At 35.1% G+C, this 21,364-nt stretch overlaps 1 protein-coding gene across 6 annotated transcripts in view; it reads right to left on the reverse strand.

Moving 5' to 3' along the window:
• Positions 1-21,364, reverse strand: part of LOC110832934 (fibrillin-3-like) — a 113,665-nt gene that overhangs the window by 7,001 nt on the left and 85,300 nt on the right. For 5 of the 6 annotated variants that reach the window (XM_087345045.1, XM_087345046.1, XM_087345048.1 and 2 more), the window contains 27 exons: positions 20,100-20,225; positions 19,439-19,564; positions 19,264-19,345; positions 18,195-18,361; positions 17,629-17,822; positions 17,410-17,544; positions 16,609-16,786; positions 15,863-15,976; positions 15,066-15,200; positions 14,029-14,243; positions 13,547-13,685; positions 12,916-13,029; positions 12,328-12,486; positions 11,498-11,701; positions 10,608-10,736; positions 10,199-10,447; positions 8,683-8,828; positions 7,577-7,685; positions 6,861-7,025; positions 6,253-6,360; positions 4,664-4,843; positions 4,031-4,143; positions 3,803-3,935; positions 2,750-2,998; positions 1,687-1,890; positions 969-1,094; positions 35-274 (listed from right to left, as the gene is read on the reverse strand). In XM_087345045.1, coding sequence (XP_087201171.1) covers positions 35-274; positions 969-1,094; positions 1,687-1,890; positions 2,750-2,998; positions 3,803-3,935; positions 4,031-4,143; positions 4,664-4,843; positions 6,253-6,360; positions 6,861-7,025; positions 7,577-7,685; positions 8,683-8,828; positions 10,199-10,447; positions 10,608-10,736; positions 11,498-11,701; positions 12,328-12,486; positions 12,916-13,029; positions 13,547-13,685; positions 14,029-14,243; positions 15,066-15,200; positions 15,863-15,976; positions 16,609-16,786; positions 17,410-17,544; positions 17,629-17,822; positions 18,195-18,361; positions 19,264-19,345; positions 19,439-19,564; positions 20,100-20,225 — 4,239 coding nt within the window. Of the gene's footprint in view, positions 1-34; positions 275-968; positions 1,095-1,130; positions 1,326-1,686; positions 1,891-2,749; positions 2,999-3,802; positions 3,936-4,030; positions 4,144-4,663; positions 4,844-6,252; positions 6,361-6,860; positions 7,026-7,576; positions 7,686-8,682; positions 8,829-10,198; positions 10,448-10,607; positions 10,737-11,497; positions 11,702-12,327; positions 12,487-12,915; positions 13,030-13,546; positions 13,686-14,028; positions 14,244-15,065; positions 15,201-15,862; positions 15,977-16,608; positions 16,787-17,409; positions 17,545-17,628; positions 17,823-18,194; positions 18,362-19,263; positions 19,346-19,438; positions 19,565-20,099; positions 20,226-21,364 lie in introns of those variants that run through there. The other variant, XM_087345050.1, reaches the window with a different exon arrangement.

Genomic DNA, 21,364 nt, shown 5'->3' on the forward strand with positions numbered 1-21,364 from the left:
TTTGAAGTACTTATCATATTGAAAAATGATTTACCTGTACACTGATCTCCAACCTGATTATATCCTTTAGGGCATGAACATTTATAGCTGCCTTGTGTATTCACACATTCATGTTGACATACATGCCGCCCTGTTGCACACTCGTCCAGATCACGGCAGCTAACACCATCAGGATTGAGAACAAATCCAATTGGGCATGAGCAAATAAAACTTCCGTCTGTATTCTGGCACGCGAACTTACAAGGTGAAGGAATTTGTTCACATTCATTTACATCTGAAAGTTCAAACATGGCAAAGTTTAGTGTAATTAATCATTGCAGTAAAAATTTTAACCTATTAAATACTGTTATGTTGAACCTCTAAGCTTGAATTACTTATACTGTTTTTCATTAAAATAGCATCATTTGCCTGTGATACAGCAGGCTATATTACTTTCAAATTATGTGGCATGCAATGTATTCTATTTCTGGAGTCATGTTAAACAACTGAAATCTGAATCATCTTATCTTACCAATGTAAAAAGTTAATCAGTAACTTCTTACTGTCTGTCCTCCATATTTTGACACATGTAGATAAACTGTCTGCAAGAGTTAAGTAAATACTTGTGTTGTAGGTGGCCCAGTATGCAAGTGATGTGTATATGTGAAACCTCTTATTCCTCCGTGAAGAACACTGGTCTTTAGCACAAAATATTTCTCACACTTGTTTGTTAACTTTCTACAGTTCTACTGTTGTAGTATCATTATTTTTTATTTTTTTATAGTGTAAAAGTCAGTGTATAAAAATGCCACCAACTGTGTCAAAACTAAAAGGAAAAACATTTTTTCAGTCACATTATACATGCTCACATAGACTCTTTCCTGTCTTTCTCCCCTCTTGCCCTTTACATCTTCCCTTCTCCTCTTATTGTGACATAGCCCAAAGCAATCATATTTCTTGCACTAATTACATATTAGAATATAACATACCAAGACAACGAGTCCCACTATGATGAGGCTTATAGCCCTTGTTACAGATGCAACGATATGATCCCAGTGTGTTTATGCATCTTCCATTCCGGCACAGATCTGGTATTGTATTGCACTCGTCAATATCTTAAAACAAACAAAACCACATTTTACACTCTTTCACTATTGAAATATGAATATACATAGAAATAAGTGGTAAAGCCTTGATTTAGCAGCAAATTAATAGTTGAAAATAGTAGATTGTTATATTTATGAGTATAGGAATCTATATTTTATATGTGGTGGTTTGTTTTTATTGAACTGTTGCCAGTGCTTGCAGCCACTATTTCTTGAAAGCCTCTTGGTTTATCCACATTCCTTCAAAAAAAAAAAAAAAAAAAAAAAATAATAATAATAAAAAATAATAATAAATAATAATAATAATAATAATAATAATAATAATAATAATAATATCATCCATCCTAACCTCAATATTGGCAGGACTAAAACATATATAGGGTTAGTCCTTGTATCATTTAATTAGGTAACCATTTGGTTTCAGATGTCTCCGATTTGTTAATGAATACACAAAACAAAACATACAAAATAAAAACTTAGTTCTATTTAAGACTCTAGGGGAGGTAATTTGTTTTTAGTTGAAGTTTGGTGAATTTGCTGTATTCTGAAATCCAGTTTGCTTCTAAAGAGACAGTATCAAAGATGTTACAGAATCTCTTACCATGGCCATCTACTGAATATCCTGATTCCAAACAAAGATCCTGATAATCATCTAAAGTGGGAGAGGGACATATCTCACAGTGAGGTCCCCAGGCAGCCCCCATTGTACAGCAACAGTCTGCTCTAGTCACAGGCTTCAGCCCATCAGTATGACTTGTGCATCGACCTGCCACTAGCTGCCGGAAACAGAAGCCAACTCGACGATCTGCAACACATTATAATTAGTACTACTCCTAATAGGTGTTATAGTTCATTATGAGACACACCTGTCTGGGGAATTTTTCTGCCAACTTTCAAAATATTTTTAGCATTTGGTAGAACTTCTTGGATGGGGGGGATTTCCACACAAGGCTTATGCCTACACAGAACAACAGCACAGAGAAATACAGTAGAATTCAATCCCTTCATCCTAGTGTTTGAATTGCCATGATGCATGCCCTGAACCAAACAGCTGCTGTGAGATAAACATTTAAATTTAATTTTCAGTTCCAAGACGAAAGATTTGAATCATTTATGTGCAAATGTTCTATTTATTAATTCCCTTAGAACAGCATGATTATACATAAAATGTATTTTTTAAATTATGCAATTTTAAAACATTCATTTTTAATTTAGGAATCTTTTGTAATATGAACATTACTTTTAATTTAATCATCAGAGACCAGAATTAATAGACGAGCAGACATTCCTCAATAGTTCATTTAACTGCTGTAAGGCTAGTGAAAATAGACAAGATTGCAATTAATCTTACTCATCCTGTTGTATTTAAGAAATTTTTATGCCAGAGATGACAACAGAAACAAGATGGAATTGCTGTATAATAATGGAAGAATATAAATTATTCTTTTATGTAAGAAATGAAGGTCTAGAACAGGTATGTGAGTAATATTCTATGCATTATGATTTGCTACAGGCTCAATTTATCTCTAGCCTCCCACCCCCCACAGGAAGAGCATTCCTGGGAAACCAATCTCCATTCTTTTACCATATAAAATCTATCAACATGTTATTCAGTTAACCTTCCTTAACAAATACATGCATTTCTTGCAAAATGTTAGCCATACCTATGCATTGTTTGCGGTCATGGCTGGGTTCAAATCCATTATAGCAATCACAGCGGTAACTTCCCTGCAGATTAACGCAGTTACCATTTCGACAAATGGCGGGATTGGTAACACACTCGTTAACATCCCGGCAGTCATCTGTGAGTCCTACTTGCTGGTAACCCTCTGGACAGATGCACATGAATGTTCCTATCAAGTTCTTACACATGAATTTGCAGTTGTTGGCAGGTGTCACACATTCATCCACATCTGCATCAAAAGCATGAGAATATTAATAATGTTCATTTCAGAAAGTAGGTAAAATAACTTCCTTTTAATTATCCATTTCTAATACTTAAAAAAAATACAATAATTTTTGCTTAGTCTTTACATATTTCATTCCATTGTTTGTGTGAGCTGTTTAGTTATCTTCTGTTTTCAAGCTTAACCCTTTGAAGAATACAATAAAATAATTATTTAGTACCAGACCTTAAAAACTTAACTAAGAATATGGACAAACAATTAAACATCATCTGATTTATATGCTCAGAGATTTTTTATATCACACTAAAAATAAAATAAGATTTTCAAGAATTCAGATGCTGTAGGATCAGTAAATCACATTAAATCACAAAAAGGGGGGACAAAAGTTTACCTTAATTATGGTTCTAGAGAAGTAGGCAAATACAAGACAAAATATACTTTTATGTACTGGTAGCACACATTTTTAAATATGATACCAAATATCATCAGTTAAGGCCTAATCAGATAGCATTTAAAACAAAACTGCAAAGTAAGATATGTACTTAACAAGTAGGAACCTTAACAACATACATATACATGTTTCAACTTTCCAGCCAAAGTGCTTGAAGCATATGTCAAACTGAATTTCTGGAATTGAAAAACAGCTGTTACATTGCATTAAGTTCAACTGTTTCTACATAATCAAATACTGATTAAGTTTAGGGTAAAGTAAAGCAAAGCAACAAAGAGTAGGGAGGCTTTCAGATCAATGCTGAAATGAATATGCTTGGGCCTCACAATCTATAATCCTAAAATTTTGTCTCAACTGACCTTGGCAGTGTCTTCCGTCTGGTGCTAAGGCATAGCCATATGGACATATGCAACGGAAAGACCCTGGAACATTGTGGCATCGGAAGGCGCACTGATTCCCCATTTCCTGACATTCATTAACATCCTCACACACCTATGAAACACACATAAAGCTTACAATGTATTATAATCAGGAAAGACAATAAATAAGACTACTTAAATGTGTAATTAGGTAAGATACACTGTTACCTGCATTGGTCCAGGAGCAAAACCTTCACTACACGAACATTCAAAGCCACCTTCAACATTGTTGCATGTGCCATTACCACAGATATTTTTTACTGATATGCATTCATTGTCATCTGGAATCAAAGATACAAATTTGCTGATAATTTGTCAGCTAACAGAAAACTGAATCACTAAAATGACAATTTTATGAATTCCTAGCAAGACTCAGACACATTATTTATTCAAAAGTATATATCTCATAAAGATAACATTTTATTCCAGTTCAGGCCAGGTTTGTTCAAAATGGTGAAACAGAACATTCATTACAGTCTCACTGACATCCAAAATGTGAAACTCAGTCATGTTTCTTTCATTTAATCAGGTAAAACAATAACCTCATTTTAAAATGCAGTTCTTAAATATTGACAGAAATCATGAAAGTAGGATTTGAGGTTGTCTGAAAAGAGGTTTCAGGGTTAAAAACCAGCCTGAAAGAACATCATACTAAATGAATCCTGAAAATTCGATAAAGATTAGATAGTCATTCTTGACTTATGAGCATGCTGATGGATGTAGAATGTATTTTAAGTATTTGTATTTCATTCATAATAAATATTTTTACCATATTAAAAAAAAACATTCAAACATTCTTACCAATACACTTTTTGCCAGTTCCATCAAGCACAAACCCAGTAGCGCACTCACATCGAAATGACCCATCTGTATTAATGCAGTCACCTCCATCACAAGCATTAGGCATGAAAGAACACTCATTAAGATCTTCTCCAGTGTCCCCTCGACCAACTCCTTGTGGGCACAATTTGTTGAATTCAGCTATAGGGATCAAAACCATATGAAGTAATCAGTTTTCATTATTGTTTTCCAGTGCTACAGAAATTTGTGTCCGAATAATTAACTGGATTCTGTAGCCCCTCAGCAGTGCTAGAATCTATTTTATATTTATTCTGTAAGCATCCACTACGCAACTCTCAAGCAATGAAGGTGAAAGGGGGACAAAGAAAATGTTAGTTGACAGAGTAAACCTATAGTTTATCCTGGGCTATTAAAACAAGAGATTTAACTTAATCACTTGGATGATAGTACTGAACAGAATATGTAGTGTGTGTCATACTGACCTCCCTCCACCCCCCTTCTGTAAGATGACAAAAATTATGGGGAAAACACACATAATCTGACAAAATTTCTTGAGAACTTCTGGCACAGAATGTCAGCATCCCACCGTTAGACCACCAGATCCCTGTACATCAACAATTATAATTTAATATAAGCTTAAAGTTTTTTGAGAAAAGTATATTGTAACATGTAAAATTTTGGACTATGTCCATCATCTAGATTATAAAGTAATAAAACTACAACGTCTCAGAAACTGGATTCTGATTCCGTCTTCAAGAAAAGCAAGGGAGAAAAGACAGAAGTCCTGTCTGCTGGTCCTCCTGGTTGAGCTAGCCTCAGACCTGTAGTTCAGGTCCCCTTTCCACCTTCTTTACTTGAAGACAACAGCAGAAAGCAGGTTCAGAATGTTGTAGTATTGTCATTTTATACCTTAGATGACTGATAAATTCCAAAAGAACAACTTTACATAATGTATAATTTATTCATCCCACATGTTGCCCCACACGTATGAAACCATGCACAATATACATCTCTTTGTAAGTGATGGCAATGAGTGAAGACAAACGTGTGTGACCTTACACCTCTGGACTTCTATGTGGGGACACCTGAAAGCCAATGTGTAGGCTGTGAAAGTATGTAGTATCAACCATCTTCAAAAGTGAACTGTCACTACATGCAATAAGATGATACCACAAAAAATTAATGCCATTCCCTGGACTGCTAAAAGCACTTGCATATTTACATTAGCATAAATGGATGTACTGAGCATAGTTTGTAACAGCTATGTCAAAATTCCAATACTGCCCATGGTTCTAAGTCAATAATATTATTCAAACCAATTAACTAACAACAGAGTTCACTTTTAATATGATGTGATTATTAGGTTATGGCTTTGAAATTATTTTGAAACTGAATGTGACTAATATCCAACTCAGGTTTACTTATTCTAATAGTTCTATCAAATCCAGAACATCTTACTTTTAAAGTTAAGCTGTAATTTAAAAGATTGCTGACATCTTCAGATACCTCTTCTAGGATTATCTTTCAATGTCTACAAACTACTTTCCTAAAAGAAACTATAGGTAAAAGATATTAAGGTTACACTATACCTGAGCCTTGGCGGGGACACTGTTCGCAATGTCGACCCCATGCCAAACCCATGGAACAGCAGCATTTCTTTGCTGTGATGGGTATCATCCGAGGATGAGAACACTGCCCTAAAACAAAGTACTTAGTTGACACAACATAAACTGCACTATAAATCATCATGAGCAACATTTCACATAATCCACAAAACCAGTATCAATGGTAAATGAACAACAGTTTTCTTTAATCTCAAAGTAAAAGTATCTTAAATGACTTCACCTACAAAAACTGCAGTTCAAATGATTTGTAATATAGGCAGTGAAGTCTGATATAATCAGGCAAATTAATCACATCTGTTGATGTGCTTATAATCCCTTCATCTGGATAGTGATGATTAATAATAAGCTGTTATGTTAATCAGCAGCAAACTATAGGCTTATAAAATTTATCTACCAATTAAGATTTCTAAGGTATTATTCCTCTGTGACAAAGATGCAATACTTGGAATGTCTGAGAACCACTTACGCAATCCTTGGACATCATGAAACATGGGTTTGGAATCACTGGTAAAAGAAAAGAAAATATCCATTATTGGATGAAAACATATTATTAATAGTAGAAAAATGCTAACCTCTATAAAATTCATCATAGCACAGCTCCTCTCGAACGTCAATGCACTTCATACCATTTGGACTGAGTATGTAACCTTCAGGGCACTCACATATCACTCCTCCATCTGTATTAACACATGCTCCTTCCTCACAAATGCCAGCATTCTCTACACATTCATCAATGTCTGTATGAACAAAAGAATGTAATTCATTAAACATATATAACTCCTTAACAAAAGAGCCAATTTCACATCTTCCTGTTATTAGGAAATGATAGGGCTATGCTGTTAAAGATCAAACTATTTTCCTGCACTTCTATCCATCACAGAAATTTCTTCTCAGACCAGTCAAGATCTGAGTCAAAGATTATAACCCCAACCAAGGACTTAGGTTGGGACAATACTAACAATAACTAATAATGACTGCACATGTCAAATAGCTCCTCTTCATCTTTGGGCCACAAATAGAGAATAGTTCTCTCTATCAGATGGTGTCCTCCATTTATACTTGTAGATAAAAATGATTCGTCCTTAAAACATGGTGTTTTTTAAAACATTTACATTTTCAAATTATGATAGTTAAAGTCAGAATAAAAAATTAGTAATAAAACTTCGTGCTTCTTGTACTAAAGGTGCCCATAGAACTGTTATTAAAGGCTGAGACTGTTGTAACTAAAATTGAAAATATTTTTAAGTAGAAATAAAGAAAATTAACCATTGTTAAATAAAAACAATACCTTCACAGGCATTTCCATCTGGACCAAGTTCATAGCCAGGCGGACAGCTGCAAATATATGATCCCATCAAATTCTGGCATTTTCCTGGAGGAGGACAAGTTCCTGGAACCTAACCCACAAATACATCAGGTGAAAATATAACAAGGTTGAAAATGTTTTCTCTTTGGAGGACACTAAAATTCGAAAGACCCAGGGTCAAAGCACGGTGTGATTAAGAACCCAAAGAGTTCAAGCTCTTGAGATTGCTCTGCCCTCTTACAGTAACCCTGGTGGATTCCCTAGTACCTTGGGGTTAGCCTTGGTGAGGACAAGGTGAAAAGTGTGACAGACAGACAGACATGAATGGACAAAAAAAGAATACTGATGTTTCATTAGTTTCATCTATAGCAGTGTTTCTCAAACTGTATTCAATGGAATCTTGGAGTTCTGCAAAAAGGCTACACAGGATGACTGTTTCCTGGGCTATTAAACCACTTAGTCTGGTAGAAAATGACTAACATTTCAGGGGTAACCTTAAAACTTTGCATCCCATGTAGTGTATTGGAATATAAAAATAAGCATACAAACGAAACTGTTTACAGTAGTGTCATTTATAGTGCAAACAGTTTTGTTTGTATGCTTATTTTTATATTTCAGGGGTACTTACTGCCGCCATCATCAGGGCAATGACCTTCATGCACTTTGTCATGAAATGGGTAGCAGTTAATGCAATGCTGTTACTGTACATGAAGTTCAGAGGTTATCAGTAATTAGTCTCTGTATTAACACTTTGTTCATAAATGCTGTTACTTAATGTTGATCATCCCTTCCAATTTCCATCATGTTTGCATGACTGTGATTCCAGAGATAAGCATACTAATCTGACATTTTTATAAAGATGAACACAATATCACTTCAAGCACAACTACTGAAACTATCTAAACATATAAAAAACAACCCTTCTTAACTAATTTAGAATTTTGGAGAATCTGTGCTGAAAAAATGTAATACCGTTTTCCTACATTAAATGACTTTTTTGACTGAACTTGAGAGCAAGAGTGATGATGTTCAGTCACATGTATTGAAACATTTATGACCTACAAGTTGCAATAAAAAAATACACCCACCTCATGACATTCATCAACATCCCTACAATGCTGGCCATCAGCTGCCAAAACATAGCCCTCTGCACACTCACAGTTGAATGAACCCAGTACATTTCGGCATCTTCCATTGCGACACAAAAAGGGCATCACACGGCATTCATCAATATCTAAAAGGTAAGAGAGATATCTCTTGTAGTAATCATATAAGAAAATCTATTACAATGCAAAATTCTGTTTTCCAGTTAAACAATTTCTAACTTCTAACTTTAGTTCCTCTGTTATCTTGAAAAGTGACCTTTTAGTTTCTCTCATTAAATATATTGAACAACAGAAATCAATAATGTATTCACTTTCACAATTTAGGTACATTTTTAACCAAAAATTCATGTCTAAAAGCATACATTTAATGTGTGCATATTATTTTTTGAGAGTATAATTTTACAGGTTAGATTGAGGTTTTATGAGAACTATGGCTGCAAAAAATTGAGATAAAAATTATGTGTGAAAAATGATTGATTTATATTTTTTCCTGCTATAATTTATAACCTTCCTCTGCAACTGTTTGACACACTTCCAAAATCTCTATTCATCATTAACAATTTATTATAAGATGTAGTAACATTTGTTCTTGTCCGTAATAAGTCACCCAACATATAATGCCTCTGATGGGAAGTTCCACTAATACAAACATTACTTTTGTTACAACTTCCCCTTCTCTGCCTGCTATCAATTTTGTGGAAATGCTGCCCACTTTTTATTAAGTAAGAATCAGTCCATCTCAACCTATGTACATAATGTGTGGTCTCAACACAAACGGAGAAGCAAGCAAAATAATGAATGACCAATGAATGGTGACGCTGTCCAACAGCAACAGCTGTAACTAGTCTGAAGGAGGGGAGAGATGTGTGAGACTACTGTCATATTTTACACCAAAAGTGTACTCCTTCGGTCTTCAACCTATTTATAATTAATGAAATGCATGTTGATAAAGATACAGCCTTTTCTAAACTGCTAAGCTCCTTCTATTAGATCCAACTAAACTGGCATTATCACCTTAAGATGGCAGCTATGCCAGCAACTGAAACAGTGATTTTTCCTTAAAATACTGAAAGTATGCACAGTCATTACAAGTCTTTACATTCATACTGCTATGATATTTTGAGGTTTAGAAAATAAAGACCAAAATGAAGAAAACAGTACCACAATAACAAACAATGAGCGTTGATTTTTACAGTATAAACATCTGTGTTGACCATTACTTTGAAAGCCTTGACATGTATGATAAGATCACCATCATCTTCCTACCACCTGCCAGGACATTATTCCTGGCAGGTGTGATGAGAATTTTTCATTTTGTCTGTATGCCCATACTGACTGACAGCCAACAGAATCACCTATCATATGTGTAAATTCCCCTGGGGTATAAGTGACCCTATGAGTCTTCATGGCAGGTTGACCATTTATACACAGGACAGACATTCTAACAAAGCTATAATTGTAATGGTTAATTTAAAGTAATGTTTAGAAGAAAACATACCAATGCAGTCATTGTTGTGGCTGAGCTTAAAACCTGGATAACAATGGCACTTGTAAGATCCAACTGTATTGGCACAAGTTCCATTGTTGCATATATTGGGATGACGTTTGCACTCATCTATGTCAAGGCAGGAGTCTCGTGTAGGTGTCAGCTGGTAGCCATTCTGACAAATACATTGAAAGCTTCCTTGGAAATTGTTACATTCTCCATTGCTGCAGATTCCTGGTCTTTCTCTGCACTCATCAATGTCTGAAACAAATGACACTGTTTGTTGCAAGACTCTGAACAGAAAACTTAATAAATTTAATACATTTGGGTCTCTGAAGATGGCTCTCATAGGGCCAAATAATCTTCAGTAATCACCCTTGAATGTCCCTTTATAATATAATAAATGTTAGTAGATCCTCACCTACACAATCTCTTAAACTAATTCCAAGTTTGTAACCTTCTGGACACTGACACTCAAAACTTCCCGGTGAGTTGACACACTGGGCATTGCCTCGACATGGACTTGGAACACGTATGCACTCATTGTCATCTAAGAAAAAGAAATCCTGTTATAGTCACGCAGGTAAAATGAATGAGGAATATAATGAACACCGGGCAGGAAGAAGAATTTCCTGAAATAACATAGCTGTCTTATTATAACCAACATTATTCCTAAGAGTTCTATTCATGCGGATGGAAAAGTACTGTAACTATGATTAACTTTTATAAATTCATGTTGTTTGGATAATTTAAATGAAAACAGTTGTTTACTGTAGTATATTTGAAAATCACATCTCTGAGTGGGTACAGAAATTTAATGGCACTGTAGAGGAATTGGATGATGCTCAGCAGCTGGGATGACAGTATTGCAGTAGCATAAATTTTACATATAAAATGAAGGAGAAGTGTCTTAACAAGTGCAGGATCTTACTGGCTCACTACATAACAGAGGGACATAGTTTTCTTATAGACAAACTATGACGGACGAGTAATGGGTACAAAACTTTCAACTTAAAACCAAAAAAAGCTAGCAAATAGTAACATCATTCATTGCTGAATTTCAAATCATTCTGGGTAACAATGCAAGCTGGAAAGATGTGACTGTTTTCTGCGTAATGAGCAGTATCTGAGTAACAGATTCCCTGCATAAGTTATCCATGGTAAAGAGCAAAACATACTGCAAGTTTCTGAAGGTAGCCATTAGGTGAAAATGTGTTCAAGAGCATCTGCTTATAACAAGATAAGTCTGTCCCAGTACATTTTTGGGTCCTTGTTGGAATAACTGACAAGTAATAAATAAATTTCTCATACCAATGCACTGATGAACATTGATGTCATAAACAAATCCTCGATCACACTGACATTCAAAGCTTCCTGGTGTATTCATACATCGCCCATGGTTACACATTGTTGGCATCAGACGGCATTCGTCTATTTCTTCAGTCTGATTAGTAATACGGTTCTGAATATAGCCAGGTTTCATCTTTGGACCTCCACATAAAGCGATCCCCTCCTCTAGAACATATCACAAGCATGGTTCCTTTAGTATTGCTGTACCAGCACAGTAATAATTAACCATCTACTACCGTACAAAGATCTTTGGAACCAATCGCTCACTGCACACATGTAGGACTATGAATACACTTCCATATTAATCAGCATCTACAAGTCTGTGCTTCATAAGTACTATATTTTTAATACAGTTACGAACAATTTAAATTACATGAACTAATTTTTTATTTCAGTTTCAGCTTTATTTCACAAAAAATCATACCATATTCTACTACATAATTCATGCCCTCATGTAATTTGTATATTCTCATTTATAATTGTAAAATTAAAAATAAAATAAATAACCAAGAATTTCAAATAACCCATTCATATATGAAACTCAACAATAACAATAAACATTTTAATCACAGAAATCTGAAAGGAGTGCAGCTGGTATAAAATCTAGAGCATCATTTCCTGTCATTTTGCAGACATGGCAAGTAGACATTTGATAAAAGCTTTATTAGTGTTTGTTTCTACCACGCAGCTTCAGACCAACATCCTACATAAGTCCACTAGCAGACAGCTCCATTATAAACTCAACATTATCTTCTGGCCTACTAATAATTTTCAGGTAAGGTAATATTTACTTGAATCTGGGTGAGGACATTCTTGGCATGGGGTTCCCCAGGCATGCCCCATGGAACAGCAACAAACCATACGAGTCTGTTCGTTCATCATCGGATTGGTGCAGCCTCCATCGCTGTATTCCAAGAAGCACTGGCTTTTCCGCATATCCACACACTCCTCTACAACAAGTTTTAAGTCATGCCTCTGTCATTCACCACACAGGAAGTATGAGAACTGTTGATTTTTATTTCATTCCTCCTGAATTTCCAGGCTTGCATGATATATTAGAAGCAATGGCCTGAAAATTCTTAAAAAAAGTTTAGGTCTTGATGCTGTCTCTTAACTACAGAGTTTTGATAACTTTTGGTTATTAATGTCATAAATGCCAATACTGATTCATTTGAGGAAATGTTGAAAAAAGACAATTTAATGGTAAATCATTGAATTGACTGCATATCAGCTTTTCAAGAAGGAATATGCTCAATGGAAGTAGTTAGTGTTAATACAAGTTCAAAGTCAATCTGAGCTAAATGTTCTTTTGTACGGTTGTGTGGCCCCAGCCTAAGGGCGTAAGATTGTCTGAACCTTAAGCAGAGACTTATACTTACTTCCATTAGGCAGTAGCATGTAGCCATGTGGGCACACACAGTGGTAGTTTCCAATTTCATTAACACAAGAGCCGACTCCACAGATATGTAGATCCTCATCACATTCATTGATGTCTGAAATATGAATGCATTGTTATCAGCAAGATATTTTCTTTAAACAACATAGTAGGAAGAGGTATATATAAAATAAAAATTTACATTACACTTTATCATACATGTGTCACTGCTTACACATGATCTAACTGGCCATGCATCATGCTAGCACACTGCTAAACCATTCACCCTGGGGTTAAAGTCTGGCCAGCAGTCCCCAAGTATAATTCCCCCATTACCATACTACCAAGAGGAAATAACAAATCAGATAAGTAATGAACCGAAATATTTCTCAGATAGGATACCCCTGTGAAACTTCTTTAGAAGATCAATATAACATTCCAAGAATTTTTTGTGATTCCTTCATATATGAAACTCCTTCAAAGGCTAGTACATTTCCTCTCTAGTGCAGAGGACATAGTGTGTGTTCACTCAGAGTTTAGTGAAAATTAGCTGCCAAAGTTATTGTCTGTCAAGAAGCAATGACATTTAAATTCATCAGTGATAAATTTAATTTAGTTTAATAGTAACAACCTACCAACACAAAAAGCATTACTCTCATCCAAACGGAAGCCATCATTACATGAGCACATGAAGCTGCCAAATGTATTGGTGCAATGTCCATTACGACACAAGTTCTCATATTCCTCACATTCGTTAATATCTTCCAGAAGCACCTGTAAGGATATGAAACAGAATGTATATGCATCACTGACCCATAGTACTGCTGCTATCTTAATAGCATTCTTAAGGAATTTCATTATGTAACATATATATCTTATTCTTCTTCCTGTGGCTCTACAACCCAGTGTGGGTCTTGGCCACCTCCTTTCGGAGGTTTTAGTCTTTTGAAGCATGTATTTGTGAGTAGTGAGTGACCAGCCCACTGCCTCTGCAAAATTACATGTATACACATACCAGTCTTCTGTAAGAGTAGTACAAATATGTACAGCCCCATCATAGACTCATTACAGGGAAAGAAAACCGACTTTTAAACACAGCATGACATTGGCAACTTACTGTGATACTATTAGGCCTGTAGCCATTATTATTTGGGCAGAGAAACTTGTACTCCTCGGAGCCTTCTTGCGGACACAGTTCACAGCGTGGACCCCAAGCTTTGCCAATGGTGCAACAGCATGTCGCCTTGGTAACAGATTCACCAATTTCTTGGCTACAGCGCCTGCGTCCAGTTTTCTCCTCTACTTTTCTGTAGCATCGTGACTGCCGGCGATCTATCAACATGGTCTATATTAATAAAAGTCTGCCATTAACTCATACTACAAAAAGCCCTGTCTTCTTCTTCAGATTTTAAACTAGTGTATGGAACCATGGTGCTTTATACAGCAAAAGGTCCATATAAGAACATTCCAATGCTGTATTATGTTAGAATGAGTGAAAGGACTGGCTCTAACTTTTATGGTCCTTTTAAATCAGTATGTTACAGTATGCAAGAAGATTCCTAAAACCTTTATTTTATGTAAGTTGCAAAATCATTTATGTGAATATTAAAGTTACCAGTATTTTACTAATAAATATGTAATTAGATTCATATTTTAACAAAATCTGTAGAATTTGAACGGCCACAATTTTGTGTTTTCGAAACATTCAAGAACAATGTCAAAATCTATAGTTGATCACACCATTTACTGAAAAAGAAATATCTTCCAGTAGAATAGGCTTTCAATTAAACTTCAGTTTAAATCACATTGACTGCTTGGGCTGGTGTAGCATCATATAAAACATTTAGTTAAGAACTGTGGAAGTAGTTGAACTTAAAAATTAATGGGCAGCTGAACAGGTAAGACATAATTTGAACAAGTTAATTAACTCTGCAATCTAAAGGACATGTAAGTTACAAGAGTGTAAACTGCTCAATAAGCAGTAGCAGTAACAGTAGTAGTACTAGAAGAAAAAATGTGCAATTATGAATAAGTATGAATAATTGGCCTGATGGATTAATAATTAATTATCTCTGAAAAAAAAACTTAGTCAAATGTTGATCCAGTGAAGAACTTGACAACTTTTTAATTCAAGTAATAACAAGAGGTACATACCAACACAAGCATTTCCGGCTGGTATCAATTCATAATTGGAAGGACACTGGCAAATAAATTTTCCCTGGGTATTGATACACGTTCCATAAAGACAGGCTTGAGGACTTTCACACTCATTAATATCTGTGCAATTGCCTGATAAAAGAAACAAAAACAAAATTTCGTTGTTAACAAATTGTATCAGATCTTATTGTCATCTGAAATGCTAATAGAAGCATTAAGATAACACACACACAGATCAAAACTATACAAGCAAAAATGCCAACATTTTTTACAGATGACAAAAGAGAGTATGAACCTAAAAGACAAGAACTGAGGAGACAAGAAAAAAGTTTCAAGCCAGTCCAGGCATTACTTTACCCAAACCATGCTGGCCCAAATTAAATCCCAAAGTCACACAATATTGTGCATGTGTTTCAATATAACAATGTTCATTATTAAGAACCCACATACAACAACGAAATAAAATACACATTACACAGAAAAGTTTACTTTACCACTTGAAACTGTTCAAGCTGTAGCTCCTCAAAATTATATCTAATTTAAAGGAATATTACAAGTATTTACATTTTCTGGTATCACTAGATTAATATTTTTAAAAATATTATTAATGCATTTACATCAAAACGTGAATGTATTTCTCCTATAAATAAGATGAAATTAGTAACTTTTAGGGTACTCTTGTGTGTGTGTTTGTACAATAACATGAAAAACCTGAATTACCAAACTACAAGACCACAAATTTGAGTTCTGTATGATACTGCATTTGAGAAACTCAAGTCTCTTTATGAACTCACCTCCAGAGCCATCTAGGGCATAACCTTCATCACATTCACAGCGAAACATTCCAAAGATGTTGACACAACGACCAAAAACACACAAATTGCTGAACATCTGACATTCATTTATATCTGAAAGAACAATGAAAAGCGGCTAAAAATATTTTACATTTACTGAAGTTTGAAATAACAATCACAATAAGCTGAAAATCATTGTAACAATGACTCTGCCACTTATACTTAATTTAAACTTGACTCATCACTGAATGACACTTCATAAAAAGCATATAGGAAATGAGCAGTGTGCTGCACATGTTATGATAATAACATTCAAACTTATGAGAAATTTTAGAATGGGACAACTATAAAAATTGTAAGACTTTGCTTGGCTATTCAGAAATAAGACATCTAGGATGCATAAGGGAAAGTAGGAGAGAAATTACATTACATAGGATTTGCAGAAAAATCTGACAGATTGTTACAGCGGAAATGTGCTACCAGAGAAGACAAACAAAAGCAACTTTTGTGAGCACTGAGAAATTTAACTTGTAACTAATAAAAAAGTAGGTTTATTCAATCATTTATTAGGTTGAGTTCCATACACAGAAGACTGAATTTGTCTAACACTGGGTTTTTGCAGTCAACAGTTATAATATAATTATCTCTAGTGGTATCATTCTAGAATAAAACTAAAAAGGTCTCTTTTATTATGAATAATATTTTTGTGACAATGTGAATGCATTACCAGCAATTAAGCAACTAACCTACACAGGCCTGTTCACTCCTCTCATCTGGATGCATGAACCCCATCTCACATTCACATCGAAATGAACCTGGATAATTCAAGCAGTGCCCATTTTCACAGAGTGTTGGGTCACTTGAACACTCATCAATATCAACACAGGAATAGCCATCGCCTCGAAAACCAGCATCACAGACACACTAAAACAGACAAACATACATTGGTAAGAGCTGGCTTTTTCTCTCCTACCCTCCATCAGTCCCTACTCCTCTGGCTCAGCTCGATCTCTACCTCTTTCCATCCTGATTGGCCCATTCCATCAGACTTCCCTTCCTGCCATCCTATGTAATTCCTGTGATTTCCATTCAGCCCTGAAGATGGAGACAGTATGCTTCTCCGAAATTCTGGCATCTACCAACCAGTGTACATGGCACCAGATCCCAAATCATCACCATCATTGTCACTGCCATGAAACCCTCAAATCTCACAAACATACCACAGATATTAACATTTATACATGCTTAAAGAGCTGGTGACATTAAATGTCTTTAATGAAAAGTGGGAAAAATAAATAAATTAAAAAAAAAACATTCAGGAACTGTTTCTGGTGGATGATGCCACAATTCTAGAACCCACATGCAGAAGGAGTGTCAAACTATATCTACCACTTCAATGACTGCAGCACACTTACGTCTTGCATTGAGTTCATCAATTAATACAGTTCTATTTGGGGATGAAATTACAACCCTCAGTGTGAAGAACACACAATAGGAATTTATTGAAATTTTAAGTTAGAAGGGATGATAAATAATTTATACTTTACCTTGAATGAACCCTCAGTGTTGATGCACTGAGCATTCTGATCACAGCCACCATTATTAGTGAGGCATTCATTAACATCTCTGCAATTAGCACCATTACCAGTGAAACCATCTCGACAGCGACAGAAATAAGAGCCCTGATGGACAAAAAAGTATATATGTAACAAAACCAACTTCAGCTACACAGCCATACATGCACTGATGTAACCCAAGATACATACAGGGATGTTGATGCAGTCGGCATTCATGTCACAGTTGTAGGAGTCGAGCTCACACTCATCATCATCTGTGCAGCCTGGACCACTGTCAGGCTTTGCTGAATAACCTTCTTCACAGCGACACATAAATGAGCCAAGAGTGTTGTCACATTCTCCATTCTCACATACATCTTCTTCCATTTCACACTCATTCACATCTGGTAACACATGATTTTCTATCATCATACTTCATAAATTTGTATATTTTTTAAAGATGCAATCATAATTTATATACTGTTATCATATTATTTGGTCCGGAGATAGAGATTAGCTCAAACTATTGGGCCCAACAGAGTAGGTACCTGAAGACAGGTAGGTACCGAAACGTCATTTTCTATTTTATTATTTTACTAGACGATGGAAAATATCCAAGAAAAATTTTATTCAAATAGGTGATGTAAGTTTATAATCCAACAGTAAAGGCCATGGGTTAGTACGTTTTTGGGGCTGTTTTATCAGCAGTATCCTAAAATATTCATTTGTTCTTAAATTCTGTATCATAACAATAAGTGACAGGGATATGAACAGACCTATGCAAGATGTGCTGTAAGGACCTGGAAGCAAGCCATTTGTACAGATGCATGAGTAACTTCCTGGTGTATTAGTGCACTTGCCACCATTACAGATGCGTGGGTTCTCCTTACATTCATCCACATCTGTACAACTCCGTCCATCCAGAAGTAGCATGTAACCAGTACTGTCAACGTAAGTTAATTTCAAAAGCATGACACATGGTCCCATATTACAATTTTAAAATGCAAATCCACTTATATCAATGATGAAAAAAGAATATCTACCTATAAACATAAATAAAGTATATTTCATTTTACAAGAAAACTTGCACAAAACATTGTGTATTGATAACTTAAATTATTAGCCCCAGCAATTACCACCACCTTTGCTATGTAATATTAATTTACAATTCTTGTGTACCCAATGTAAAAACTTCTTTACTTTAAAAAAAAAAAAAAAAAAATTCTGTGATAACACCAATAGCTGTCAATCCACTACTAGGTCTCAAGGTCCAGGTCTGTTTTAGATGGGTGTGAATCTTGGTCACTCACCACAAAACAAGGAAAATAAATTGAAGTTTTCTGGAAATATGATGCTAACAAGAAAGTATCAGGAGGTAGAGAAATTCTATAATAAAGGAGTTTCAAAATTTGTACTCTTTATCAGATATTATTAGAATAAATTAGTAGAGGAGGATGAAATGGACAAGGCTTATAGCACACATGGGAAATATGAATAATGTATGCAAAATTTGTCAGGTACCTTGGAGATAAGAAACAACCTGGAAGTCTTAGACATAAATGGGAGGATACGAGAATGTATCATAATCAAATCCGGTGTGAGGATTTGGACGCCATTCTTCTGACTCAAAATAAGATCCAGTGATGGCACCTTGTGAACACTGTAATAAGCCTTCAGGTTTCATAAAAGGCAGGGAATTTTTGAATATTTGAATGACTATTAGCTTCTAAAGACAGGCTTTGCTTCATGTAGTTGATTAATCTTGATGAATTACATGTGAGAGAAGAAATGTTATGACAAACTGCTACATTTACTGTAGGTACTTACAAGCAAGCAACTACTAACCTACATGCACATGAATAGCTGCCTGGTGTGTTCATACAGATGTCATCGCAGCCTGCATTACTTGATTTACATTCATCAATATCTGAAACATATTTTTCAAACACAATAATAACAATATTTAACATTCATAAAGAGCAAAGACATTAATTTAAATAATGTAAAAATATGCGCTAACCTTCGCAGTGAGACTTCTGTCCAGTTTGCTGGTAACCATCGTCACAAACACACTGATATGTACCCATCATATTTTCACAAACACCATTGGAACAAATACCACTTGTACGAGAACATTCATCAATATCTGGAAAACAGAAATACAGGCAAGATTCCTTAGTTAACAGACAGTTAATTTGAAATTTCATTGGTTACTTGGTCATTTTATGATGCTGGAATCTGGTCTACATATATCTCTTTGGATCAGTTTCACTCTTCAGGTGTTAATTTCTGTGGTTTAGAAGTCAATCTATAAAATATAAACTTTGATGGCTGTCTTCTGAGTTGTAATGTTGTGTAGTATGGTAGAAATTTACCAATGCCAAAGTGATGATTCATCAATGAGACAGCAAGGACCTCTGAAATGCTGGTAAACGTTTACCAGACTGCATGGCACAACAACCCAGAAGACAGCCATCTTCAGACTCACTGCCATGAAAACCTCAAATCCTATTAGGTTAATTCTGAGTATGTGTCATAATGAAACAATTTATTTCTTAATATATATTTGGAATTAAGACTGAGAGCATTTCTTTGTAAAGTATAAAATTAAGTTTCATGTAAAAGGCATACATCAGCAAAAATTTGAACATAATTTTAAAGGGGGTTAAGAGTCCTAGTACCTTTACAAGCTTTCTTATTTGGAGCCAACTCATGGCCAGGAGGACATTCACATCGATAACTTCCTGGAGTGTTAATGCACACACCTCCACGACACAGCCCCGGGATGCGTTCACATTCATTGATGTCTGCAACAAATTAAGTTCTGTACATTCAAGAATAAAATTCATAACAGATGCAAAAGGAAAACAATTACATACATTTATACTGTAATTCAATTATTCAAATGGTTACATAATGGCTCCTTACCCTGAGGCCTAAGCTTCTGTCGGTCCATGTGAGATTTGTAATGGACTAATTGACAATGGTATGCTCTTTTTTTGGAATGCTCCAGTTTTTAACTTGCAAATTATCATTCAACCAATGATCCATAGCCGTCCATACTCCATACACTATACTCATCCTTTGAGGTGTGTGGTAAATTCAAACAGAAGTATGATATCCAACACTAGTACTGAACTGGAGCTTAAAGTCTAACCCTGAACCACCTCCAATAAAACGAATCTTTATATACCAGTTAACAGTCTCTCAATTCAATCTAATATTATCATCTCAACTAGACTAGTTCCAAATAGACTGTTCCACTTCTTGACGATGGTGAAGAGTCATTTGAATAAAAAGTTCCTTGGATATTATCCATCGTCTAGTAAAATATAAAATATAAAACGTAAAACGACGTTTCGGAGATGGGACTCTATCTCCGAAACGTCGTTTTACGTTTTATATTTTACTAGACGATGGATAATATCCAAGGATATTTTTATTCAAATGTTCCACAGAAGCTTTCCACATCCATACAAAACAACACGTAAAATAAAAGATCTGTATATTTTAATTTTCATGTTTTTACACAGCAGAAAGGAATGATTCTGGACTGAATGGTAACAATCATCCCCAACTTTAATCTGCTCTTAATTTTGTTATGAACACATTTTTGACATGTTACTTCAGTTTCCAAATATTTTAAACATATTCCACTTTTTAGGGATATATTAATTATCAATGTATTACTGTTTTGTCCTGCATTCTAAAGACAAATAATCACATACTTAATATTCTTTGTGTTTACTTCTTGCTAGCAACATTTGGGTAGGCTCTGATTATGAAAGTTTACCTTCTTACACTAAAACTTTTTCATTGAATACAACAATGTAAACATAAATTGACATTGACTGAGGATCAGGTTTATTCGGTTTTTGGACTTTGGCCATCGTCCAAGGTTAAAATATGTATGATGTTTTGAAAACCGGATCCATTTTTGTCTTCA

The sequence above is a fragment of the Zootermopsis nevadensis genome, unplaced genomic scaffold (assembly GCF_977971745.1).
Source record: "Zootermopsis nevadensis isolate Lab colony 2312 unplaced genomic scaffold, Znev_1.0 Znev_ptg000008l, whole genome shotgun sequence".
Taxonomy (NCBI): Eukaryota; Metazoa; Arthropoda; class Insecta; order Blattodea; family Termopsidae; genus Zootermopsis; species Zootermopsis nevadensis.